This window comes from Haliotis asinina, chromosome 12 (genome assembly GCF_037392515.1).
Source record: "Haliotis asinina isolate JCU_RB_2024 chromosome 12, JCU_Hal_asi_v2, whole genome shotgun sequence".
Lineage (NCBI taxonomy): Eukaryota > Metazoa > Mollusca > Gastropoda > Lepetellida > Haliotidae > Haliotis > Haliotis asinina.
Window position 1 is genome coordinate 40,735,395 of NC_090291.1, and position 12,099 is coordinate 40,747,493.

The window sequence follows — 12,099 nt, forward strand, 5'->3', positions numbered from 1 at the left end:
CCATATAATAGGAATGTGTTTATAATTGGCTGCCAGAAAGTGAAAAAGAATGGTGCTAATGTTAATAGCGGGGAGATAAAACAAAGAATGTATTTACAATGGACGATGACGACTATCGGACAAAATGGCGACGAACAATTGAAATTACGGATGACGTTGCGATCACTAGACCATGTCTAGAGTAAGTGTTCGACACAGAGACAAAAAGGTAATTTAATTTAACAGGATTTCCATCAGTCGCACTGAGACAGCTCCCTCTATCGAAACAGATACAGGCTCCTCTCCTTTCAGTCTCTCAGTGAAATTGAACATGCTGTTGCCATCAATTTCCAGCTGGAAGAAAAGAAAAGGCCACTGTAAGGATTGTTTTGACACACTGGGTACATCGTGATTCCAGCCTCATTCAAAACAACTCACTGGTCTAGTGTGTTAATTGTTCGGTCCTAATGCCGAAGGTCTGGATTCGAATCCCGACACAGGAGACGTTCATCTGTTCTAATGTTGCTAGGTTACTTGTGAAAACGGCTTCAGAACGTTGGATACAAAATATCAGAATGTCAAGAAATTGCTAAATTTGGAATCATGTTTACATAAATGTCTCCCAAATCTAATTATGTAATAAACATGGCAAGTTGTCACTGTATTTGGTTAACAAGTGGCCCTCCCACAGGCACTGTGTGTAAAAAGTAATATTTCAATAATTGTTCTTTTGACAGTAAATTGTTCACTTCTATTATTCAGTATGTGTTTTTGTATCAAGATATTTCAGTGCTGATATGAAACAAAGCAGGAAAATCAATTCTTAAGGCAGTTTGTAGAATTTGGCGCATTAGTTAACTTCTAAAACAAAAGGAATTTTAAAAAATGATTCAATAAAAAAACATTTATGATAAGATTGTTTCATAAAATGAATTTTTGTATGATAAATTCACTCTAGATTAATGTTCAAAGGTGAAACAAAATATGTTACCAGTGGGTAACATTTTCTCCAATCACAACAAATCCAAATCAAATGTGATAAGGGAGATAACTCTTGCCCAGGTTTACCTCAGGATAAATGCTTGTGTGGCTAAACTATACTAGAGATATAAAGAAACTGTGCTTACAAAAAATTAAAATCTAATTTTTTTCAAACCTGTGTAGACACATAAGGATTAAAACTCAGAGATTAGTGACATTTATCCAACATGCATGTACATGCCACATTCCGTGACGTCAGTGGTTTCGTCCTTCAGACGTGCAATATGTTGTCGCACGTGCATTCCGAGGGAGAGAAACAGAACAAATGAATGCCACACAATACTGTTACTTTGGAGAGCTCAACTCCTGCCCTTGCGATAGTTAAAAAAAGTAAACGGCTATTGAAACGCATAGCATGCCAAGGCTAACGTCTGCACAACGTCTTGGGGCTATTGGGATGGTCCGTGGGGGGAATGACTCAACAACAATTGCAAGTGGCTGCACCTTTCCACTGCCACCGGAACACCATTTCTGCACTGCTGAGACGCTACCAGAACACAAATGACATCATCGATCGGCCACGTTCTGGACGTCCACGTGTCACAAAGCCAAGACAAAACAGATGGATAAGGTTGACCCATCGTCGACACAGGTTTTAGACTGTAGTGATAACTGCCCGGACCATCCCAGGACTTATTCACCCCAACACAGTTTACGTCATCACGAGATCAGACCTCGACGTCCCGCAATATGACCTCCAACGTCATCGACAAGCTCGTCGAATGTGGTGCCTAAATCATGTCCGCAGACCCTTGTTTTGGTGGAAAAATGTTGGCTTTACAGATGACTCCAGGTTTAACATTTCCCATAGTGACAGACAACAACATGCCCATAAACGCATGGGAGAACATTATGCACATGCCTGTGTCTTGGACAGGAATCCCTTTTGTGGTGGTTCCATGAAGATTTGGGGTGGAATAATCTCTTTTGGTGATTGTTCAGAGCAACATAACTGGGGTGGACTACAGGGATCAGATTCTTCGACCTGTGGCAATTCCTTTTCTGCAACGTCCTGGGTTAACATTCCAACTGGACAATGCCCGCCCTCATACGGAAAGGGTTGCTATGGATTTCTTGCAAAACCACACCGTTGACTTACTGCCTTGGCCTGCAGATTCACCGGATCTCTGCCCGATAGAGCCTGTTTTGGACGAGATGAATCGACGTCTACGCCGTCTTCCTCATACGCCAGATAACTTCCTTGACCTTGACCAGCAATGAGCGGAGAGAATCTGGCGTGACATCCCACAAGCCTCAGTACGTTTGATAGGCTCTGTGCGTCGTCGATGCACTGCTGTTCTCAATGCCGATGGTAAATATACTTATTATTGAGCTTGTGACATGGTCGTTTGACCCCTGCCCCGCTTGTGGACTCGTGACGTCATTGTAATCGACTTTTCAAATGAACTTCTCCCGACTTGTCATGGTCTCTTGATCCGTGTAAATGCACCTTTGACTTTGTCGCCATGCTTTTCAACTGGGATATTATTTTGACAATGCACAGTTTCTTTATGTGTCTAGTATATCATGAAGCATGATGAGAGGCAAGATAAGGGAAAATAACTGCGTAACATAAATACGCGCTATCACATCCCGTTGCATACGATATGCCCACAAATCACAGTATCCAACCTCTTTAAAGATATCACATGATTTCTGAACTAACATACATCGTTACAAAGCAGTGATCCCATACATGTAGTTGACGGCGAACGATGAACGTTCAGACGGTGTAACATAACACCCGTCATGTAGCATAATCAGAGTTGTTGGTTTATAACACGGCACTCAGCAATATTACAGCCAACTGTTGAAATAATCGAACCTGGACCAGACATCATCAACAACATGAACATACGCATTTGCGATGCAATGACATGTGTCAACCCAGTTAGCGTGCCTGACCACAGGATCCCGTTAGCAGCCTTTTACGACATGCATGGGTTGCTGAAGAGAATTCTAACCCGCACAATGCGATAGACGAGCAGAGGAGCAAGTTGCTGTTGGCTTCGCTACGTAATCTACGTAAACTGGCGACTAAGTTGCTGGTGGCTTAGCTATGCCTGCCAAACTGGCGACGTAATCTACTGGCGGCTACCTGACGCAATCGAACGTACCCTGTATATTCCATTGTGGAGAGTTATCCGGATCTCTGTTTCTTTTCCTAAACTCATAGGTAGAGGGACACCAGCAATAACTTTGCCATCCCACAGTCCATTAAATCGAGTGTCCATGACTATTACTCTTTCCATTCCACTGAATAGAAAGCGAAAATCCGAATGGAAAAGTACGTTATCGCCTTTCCACAGCCATACATTCCATCTGAAATAGTGAAGTTTGAAATTTCATGCAGAGGGCTACCAAGTTGGGAAACAGATTGCACATGTTTTGGAAAACGTGTTCTTTTTTTCCAAACGACTTCAGGTAGATTGGGATAGTTGTGAATGGGAGACTGACAAAAGCCCCTTGTAGATCATACACAATCAGCAGCAGCGTTGCTCAAAGAGGCACATTGTATAATCAGGGACAGAACTCTCAGTGCCCATTTCATGTTCTGTCTTTTCAATGGTAGATCATGTAGCAAAATCAAGAGACATTCGTTTACAGTAACATACTATTTTTTAATAGGTGTTTAGTTGCTCATCTGCCTAAGGTAACACAAAAATGCATTTGAAGACAACGACAAACACTGGAAGCACATATACCCGAGGTACATAAGGGAATTTGTTTGGATTAACAAAGTAGCAGTCATTGCAAGTTGTTTCAGGGAAACGTTTGATGTATCTTTGCTTAGCCTTTGAGTGTAAAACATCACAATTGGAAGAGAATATGCTCACCTTTTGGCGAATACATGGTGCGATCACTGTTTGAGCGTGACTTACATCTAAGGCTCTTGGTATAAGTAGAAGACTCAAAAACAACTTGCTTAAATGTATTTCTCACGAATATCTCAAAAGTAATGTCATTTTTATTTAAAACTATTTAAAATGGGTTTAATGTTATGAACAAATGACTACGACAATATTCGAAAGTTGTCGGAGTAAAAACATTTACTTCCTTTTAGACAACTTGTGTGCATGACGCTTCCAAAAGGGCAGTGCATGATTACCGTTTCCGCAGACACCTGGTGCCGTAGCTGTTTTCAGTGTTGCATTTTATTTTGTTGTACCCTTTTCATAATAAACTGGTCATGATTACCTCGTGGCTTGGATCGGTGTTCCAATGACTGTTGCTCTGAACGCTCTTGATGGCCCACATGGAAGTGCATACTTTATGTCAAGAGCCTAAGAGAAATAATTTACAAGATAAGCAAATAACAACAGGATAATAAACAAGGAAAACAAACAGAGATCATTGCACGAGCAAGTTTGTCATATGACTTATACGAAACGAGTGTGAAAGTTTCTATTTCCCGAACTAGAGCGACGTCACGTTTAATTGTTTAATGACGTCACAAACAGCGACATTGATTCAAGGCAAAAGTGATATGTGCAAATATGACATATGTGAGACCGGTTATGTTTCAGCATTAATAAATATTTTAGTCACATTTAGATACATTCATATATATGTTTTAGTGTACATTTGAACAGGAGTAAAGTTAAATTCTGAATGATAAAATATGTTTGACTCACCGGATTGAGCCAAACATTCTGACTACACACGCCAGTCGTCATTTTCTCCCATTGTCCAGAGGATTGGCAGATGCTAGTAACTTTGTCATGACAGGCTGTGAAGTCCTGCTTACAGGTGTAGGTTGTTACAGCACCCAGGTAATGACCCTTGTACGTCTTGCTGGCGCCCGTCTCTTCTGGGGGCTGACCACACCCAAGGAATTCTGAAATATTTGTCAGATATGAGTAGTGTAAAAATAGTTACACAAACGTCTTTGTCTCAGTGCATCAGCACGAACTTGGCCTGCCTGTCTTAGATGCATTAGTAATATCTTAGCTTACGTATACCAACCCGTGAAGGTCCCGGCGTAGAATAGGCCTTCAGCGACCCATGCTTGCCACAAAAGGCGACTATGCTTGTCGTAAGAGGCGACTAACGGGATCGGGTGGTCAGGCTCGCTGACTTGGTTGACACATGCCGTCGGTTCCCAATTGCGCAGATCGATGCTCATGTTGTTGATCACTGGACTGTGTGGTCCAGACTCGATTATTTACAGACCGCTGTCATATAGCTGTAATATTGCTGAGTGCGGTGTAAAACTAAACTCACTCACATATCCCAAATGCATCAGCAGTGGCTTAGTTCCCTTGACCTAGATGTATTCGTAATATCTTTGTTTCCATTTCACAGATGCATCAGTGGTATCATGCTAGCTTCTCTGTCCTAGATACGTCGGTAGTATCTTAGCTTATATGTCACAAAGACATAAGCATATCTTAGTTCCCCTGTCCTACATGCAGCAACAGTATCTAAGTTAGTCATTAGTATTATAGTTTCCTCCTTGTCCTAGATGCATCAGTGATATCTTAGTTTCCCTGTTACAGGCGCATGGGAAACTACTACTATGCTTTGTAAACCTACTCTGTTATTAAAGTACATATCGTTATAGACGAGCTATGCCTGCAATATAGCCGATATCACTCGCTCACTAACTCTCTTTCTCACTCACTCACTCACTCACTCACTCACTCACTCACTATTACTAAATCTTCTTCTGCCTGTATTACTAGTTACCAACATTAAAACAGTCGTAGGTACTCGAATCAGTGACCCTCACGCACCAAAACCATTCCAGTCGATCTCTGACATCTCTAAATGAGAATTTGTTTCCTTTCATACAATTAATTATGCATTTGGAATCGACAAAATGTAATACAGATGGTTACCTGGAACGCAGGTTGCACGACCAAGTCGATTTACCTGGCACCGGAATGATGCTGGGCACAACACCACCGAACACGGACCAGAGAGAGACTACAAACAGAAACAACGATTAAGTTGTGTATAATTATTATAGGATATTTATATGTAGCCCACATATTGCTTGCTCAAGGCGCTGGTATTTGTTTCTCTCGATCAGTGGATGACCGTCTCAGCGCCACATCGTATTATCAGTCTCAACTCCCTGGGCAGTATACAACTCGTGCTGCCACTAGGCGCACCGAGTTATATTGTGGCTGTGGCATCCTAACGAGGTACACAATTCACAGCTGGGTAGACTGGGACACATAGGCACAGTAAATTCACCCTAGACATCATTTCAGTAAGAGCAGACACATTCCGCTGTTTCGGTAATTTGCATCTCAGACCAGAGTTTTAATGAGACTGGGAAAGGTCTGATAAATTTGTAATTCCTATCATCGAAGTGTGTAATCTCCAACTTCTTATTCATGCGTTGTTTGTCAATACTGTATGTGTTGACCTTTAGACAAGTACGGTGCACTTACTTATATGTGAAACGGTGGGGTAGCCTAGTGGTTAAAGCGTTCGCTCGTCACACCGAAAACCCGGGTTCAATTCCCCACATGGGTACAATATGTGAAGCCCGTTTCTGGTGTTTCCCACCGTGATATTGCTTGAAAATTGCTAAAAGCGTAAAACTCAAACTGATTGAAATATGCTTTTAACCGATAATATTATGTTCGTACCCCTACGTGTACATGTTTCCTATGTATTGAATGCGTTGTGATTACATTTTACCAAGCTGTTTCAACTGGTCTTAACAGTCTATTACAACGTATATTCTTCTCAAAAGTTCATTTCTTGAAATCTTCTTCACAATATTTGAAAACAAAACAAATAGCACGGTGACAACAAACTGCCTCTCCTTTAGTCAAAGAGGAGACACTTTCCAAATGTGAGAACAATATAGCCAATACTTATTGGTTGGAAAAATGTCTTTGGATGTCCGCAACTCTTTGGCGTGACTTTTACTGACGACTTTTTTATCTCGGGTAGAATTACAATTTTGTTAAACTGAATTCCACAGTGGAGGTTGTACATGCAAACAAAAACATGCGATCCTCCAGGTAGCAGTAGAAAAGACGTCTGCACACTCAAACCGAATTTGTCGCCATGGGTCAGCGAGTGCTTGTGCAGGTTCTTGTCTGGCATTGATTCATTTGCTGTCGACCCGTGAAGATCCGGGTCCGAAGCAGCCCATGCTTGTCGTAAGAGACGACTAAAGGGATCGGGTTGTCAGGCTCGCTGGCATGGTTGACACGTCATCGGTTCCCAACTGCGCAGATCGAAGCTCATGATGTTGATCACTGGATTGTCTGGTCCATTGCTGTAATATTGCATTATAACAGTGCAGCGTAAAACAACACACACTTATTCATCTGTTCTGACATTCGTATTGTCAAATCGGATTCGTTACGTCAGAACTCCAGTATTGAGCACAAATGCCCCAAACGGCACAAATGCCCCAAACGGCACAAATGCCCCAAACGGCACAAATGAGCAGCTGCCTGAAAGAAGTAAGTTTCGGAAAAGGCAAATTTCCGTACCAAAAGAACTGACCACATGTATTAAGGGATTTACGTTTGTGTGACCTCTAATTTCAGTGTATGTATAAAATAATATTAGTACAAACCCTTGGCCAGTGGAGGATGTCACTGAAGAGGAATCCCGTTCTCTCAACAACGTTTCCATTGACACTCTCCTTATCGTTGAGAAAGCAGTTGCGCCCTTTCTTGTCGAATCCAAAGGAAAGACATCTTGAGGACTGGAGACATTCCGAAGCACAAGTGTACAAAGACAGACTTCTCAACTTCCTGAACACCTGGTGTTCCATGTACTTATGCTGTATTACAGTAGCCACGTCAAAACAGTTGTCACAGTGGACAAGCTTTACGATTCCCCAAATTAGGAATACAATTTTACAATGGTTTGACAACATCCTCCTGAGAGAATATGAAAAACGTCTGTACCCGAAGACTTTGCTAGAAGCAATAACGCACACCAGTCGCTATACTTAGCCCCCAGTTTCGATTTCAACACATGACGTGTCAATCGATCGATCATAAAATATACAGTTCAGATGTAGCATGTGCAATGGGAGTGTTAAGTTGGTAAATGATTGAAGCTAAGTACTGCATATTGTCATTAGCACACAAGCAGAGTGACAGGTGACAATAAACAGACGTTGCGCTTTGTCTATGACATAGACTGCTTGTCACAATCAATGTATTCTTTCCATATACATGATTTAAAACATTTCAGTTTTCAAACTGAACTATGAAATTAGCATTTCTAATACTATACATGTTTTTTTCAAAAGCATGGGTTGCAAATATGCAGGTACTGTACCAGTGTATAGTTATTATTGCCGAACCAGGATGCTTGTAACCACAAGAAACATCTCTTGTTCTCCCACTTCGACCGCAACGATAATCTTGCACACATCACTTGTGTTTATACGAGTTCAAGTTGGCTTTCCGGTTCAAAATAATCACTGCACATGTGCTATGGGTGGTGAAACCACTTTTCCCCTCTGCGCTGGGGAAGCGTTTTTTCAATCGCGTTATTTTCAACTTCATAACTTTATTTTGCATTTTTGATAATTTGTTACCGAACCGATTCAGAATCTGCAAAGAACTGTTTTGTGTTGCATGTGACCTTGAACCGACAAGACGTATTGGATATACTCTGTAAAACGTCTATTGTCCATGCAGCACCAACTGGCATTGTTTTGCTGTATTTCCCCAGTGGCCCCTTTCTGGCTTGCGCAATTATTAACCGCGGTGTCCACTCAAGGCCAACCGAACCGGAACGATGACCGCTTATAGAGACAACCTGATAAACCACGTTAACAGGTGTGAATACTCGGTGGCCACTACGGCATAAATTATTGTTTCAGCGAGGCAATTACATTTTCGCGGGCATTGTCACTTTGAACACTGATGCATTGTTTATCATCTCATCTGGTACGCTGGTCTTTTCGGGCATGTTGATGAATTCAAATTATGGCTCACACGTCTTACATTGTTATTATATTGTATGTATGTAGTATATGTCCGGTTTCGTCTCTATTCGCCTTCAACCCATGTCGCATGCAAAAACAATGTAGGCTTACTGAGATTAGAAAATGCAACCCAATACTGGTACTGGTACTAATAGGCTTTAAACAGGGAAAACGACACCATTTAAAGAAAGTCTATATTAAATTATTTAACGATTGTGTTTAATCTTATTCAACTAAGATAATTCTGGTATCAAACAAAAATATCAGATCCGTTGATCACGCTAAGTGCTTATTACTTGGAATAAACATGAAACTACCACTCATGCAGCAGTATCATTACTTATACTCTCTAATTTTGTTAAATTAAGATAATTCTGGTAGTGAAATAAAAACTTTCTGCCAGAAATTTCTGCGGGAAAAAAACTTTCTGCCAGAAATTTCTGCGGAAAAAAAATTTCTGCCAGAAATTTCTGCAGAAATGCATTTTCAGAGCCAATTTGTGAGCTTATTAACACGTGAACACACTGGCAAATGAACTTTTCGTGTTCATCTCCTCGAGATCTTTCCAATGATATAAAATATGTCTTTGTAGCTTGCTCCCTTCTGTATGTCAAGTTAGGACTCGCTGGCCATTCCTAAGTTGTCCCGCCCGGCCTTCTTTTCTAATGATATTGGCATGACATTTGGGCTCGACAAATGTAATACTCTTCATTTGAAACGTGGCAAGGTAACTAATGATGGATCGGTCAAGTTACAAGGGGGAGGAGTTATTGAGCATCTTGTGGAAGATCAGGCCTACACCTATCTTGGATCGCAAGTTCGAGACAAGCTCCAGAATGCCCAGATTCAAGATAAACTTCGGGCCGAGTATAAATCTCGTTAAAAGAAAATCTGGAGCTCCGAGCTAAATGCTCGAAACAAAGTCAAATCCACCAATACATTTGCTGTGCCAGTCCTCTCCAACTCCTTTGGAGTAGTTGATTGGACAAAACAAGACATCCAGGGTCTTGACCGCCTGACCAGAAGGATCATGTCAGATAACAGAGCACACCACCCTCGTTCCTCTCTTAATCGTTTATATATGCCAATCAATTCTGGAGGTCGGGGTTTGATTAATGTGGAAGCTCTTCATGACAGAATTTTATTGTGTACTTTTGCACATATTTATTTATCGGATGATCCTCTGGTGAAGCACGTCAAGACTCATGATGAAAGCAAGGAATTCCACAGCTATTTTAAGCGTGCCAGGGTTGTTGGACACAATTCGAAATTTGAAGTTGATTTTGTTGATGGCGATGTACTGCTGGACGGTACAGTGATGGGAGTAAACCAGGTGAAGTCCTTCACCAAGTCTGCCCAGAGTCGGTCCTTTGTGGAGAAGTTGTCTGAGAAACCATTGCATCGTGTGTACATGCAGTGTGTGAAACAGAACAGCAATCCAAGCGACTCCTTCGCCTGGATGAAGTCGGTTGGTCTCAAATGTGAAACTGAGGGCTTCCTCTTTGCTGCTCAGGACCAGTCACTTCCCACTCGCAATCGCCAGAATGTTATTCTTAAAGAAAATATCAATATGAAATATCGGCTTTGCAATCAATTTACAGAGACTGTCCAACACCTTGTCAGTGGATGCCCTTCCTTGGCACAAACAGCATATCTTAAAAGACATGATGGCATGGCTCGCTGCTTTTATTATCGTCTCCGCCATGCCTGTGGCTTTGACTCCGAGGTCCATCCATGGTACGACCCTGAACATGTCCAGGGCGTCCTGGAAAATGACAGCTACAAACTTCTCTGGAATAGGCCAATATACAGCCTGAGACGAATTCCAGCCAACAAACCTGATCTTGTCCTTTTTGATAAAGCCAATGAAATTATTTATATCATAGAATTTTCTGTCCCTTTTGACAGCAATGTGATTGGCAAGATTCAGGAAAAGCATGATAAATATGCGGACCTCGCCTTTGAAATGTCTCGCTTACATCCCTAGTACACTGTCGTCAGACTCCCCATTGTTCTCGGTGCCCTTGGTTTGGTACCTCCTGATCTCTTGGCGCAGATCAGGAGAGTGCCCAGGTTCTCCACCATGAGCACAGCCCTTCTGACAATCTGGGTAATGCAGAAGGCTGCAGTGTTGGGGAGCCTCCATATTCTCCGGAAAGTTCTTGGTGGGTTCGACTAGGCAGTGTTTCCTGGGAGAAGTCCCATTCGCTGTCTGGGCTGCGTGTAGAGGGGGCGAGGGCACTGAGTGGATGATGAGCTTGACCAGTCTGACTGTGCCAGGATCACCCAAACCCCCTCTGCTGTACTTCAATTCTAATCTGTAAATAATAATAATAATAAAAAATGATAATAATAAGTACAGCGATGGGAGTAACCAGGTAAAGTCGTTCACGAAGTCTGCCCAGAGTCGGTCCATTGTGGAGAAGCTGCCTGACAAGCCATTGCATCGTGTGTACATGCAGTGTGTGGAACAGAACAGCAATCCAACCGACTCCTTTGCTTGGATGAAGTCGACTGGTCTCAAATGTGAAACTGAGGCATTTCCTTTTGCTGCTCAAGACGAGTCACTTCCCACTCGTAATGAATCGAATTCACAGAGACGGCCCAACACCTTGTTAGTGGATGTCCTTCCTTGGCACAAGTAACATATCTTAAGTATAGGAGAAAACACGCCTCCGTGGTTTTCCCGACCCCGACGGTTTAACTTTGTCTACCAAAACCAAGAAGAAGTGTTTTCTCCAACATATATACCGTCAATGATCGGTAATTACAATGTTGATGATCATTTAATGAAGCTAGATAACAATAACTGAATTTAAAATGGATTTAATGACAGTAACTATAAGTAGGTAAGTCAACCCAACAACCTTCGTCGGCCTGGTGGTCGTGCGTTAGAGCGTCTGCCAACGGATGAAATAATTGCGGTCAAAATCCCGCTTCGGAAAACATTTGTATTGTGAGTTTAATCTTGAACGATATTTTTCAATTGATTTCAAACACTCATGTATCATTTGAATGTCGATGTTTATATAAAGTTAGGAAAAGTAAAACCTGGGAAGAGGTGTTTCTAGCTAAAAGTAAAACCTGTCCCTCTAAAACAAAAACCTCAAATGCGGTTATTCTGGGAAAACAAGAGATGACCTAATATGTAGTGAGAA

The 12,099-nt window shown here is 41.8% G+C and overlaps 1 protein-coding gene across 1 annotated transcript; it reads right to left on the reverse strand.

The window, feature by feature from the left end:
* Positions 1-213: 213 nt before the first annotated feature.
* LOC137257506 (uncharacterized) lies at positions 214-7,876 on the reverse strand. Its single transcript, XM_067794835.1, has 6 exons — positions 7,571-7,876; positions 5,862-5,949; positions 4,656-4,858; positions 4,219-4,304; positions 3,138-3,342; positions 214-333 (listed from the first exon to the last, which is right to left on the reverse strand). Exons 1-6 carry the CDS (start codon positions 7,874-7,876, stop codon positions 214-216), a joined length of 1,008 nt encoding a protein of 335 aa, XP_067650936.1.
* Between the last annotated feature and the right edge of the window lie 4,223 nt (positions 7,877-12,099).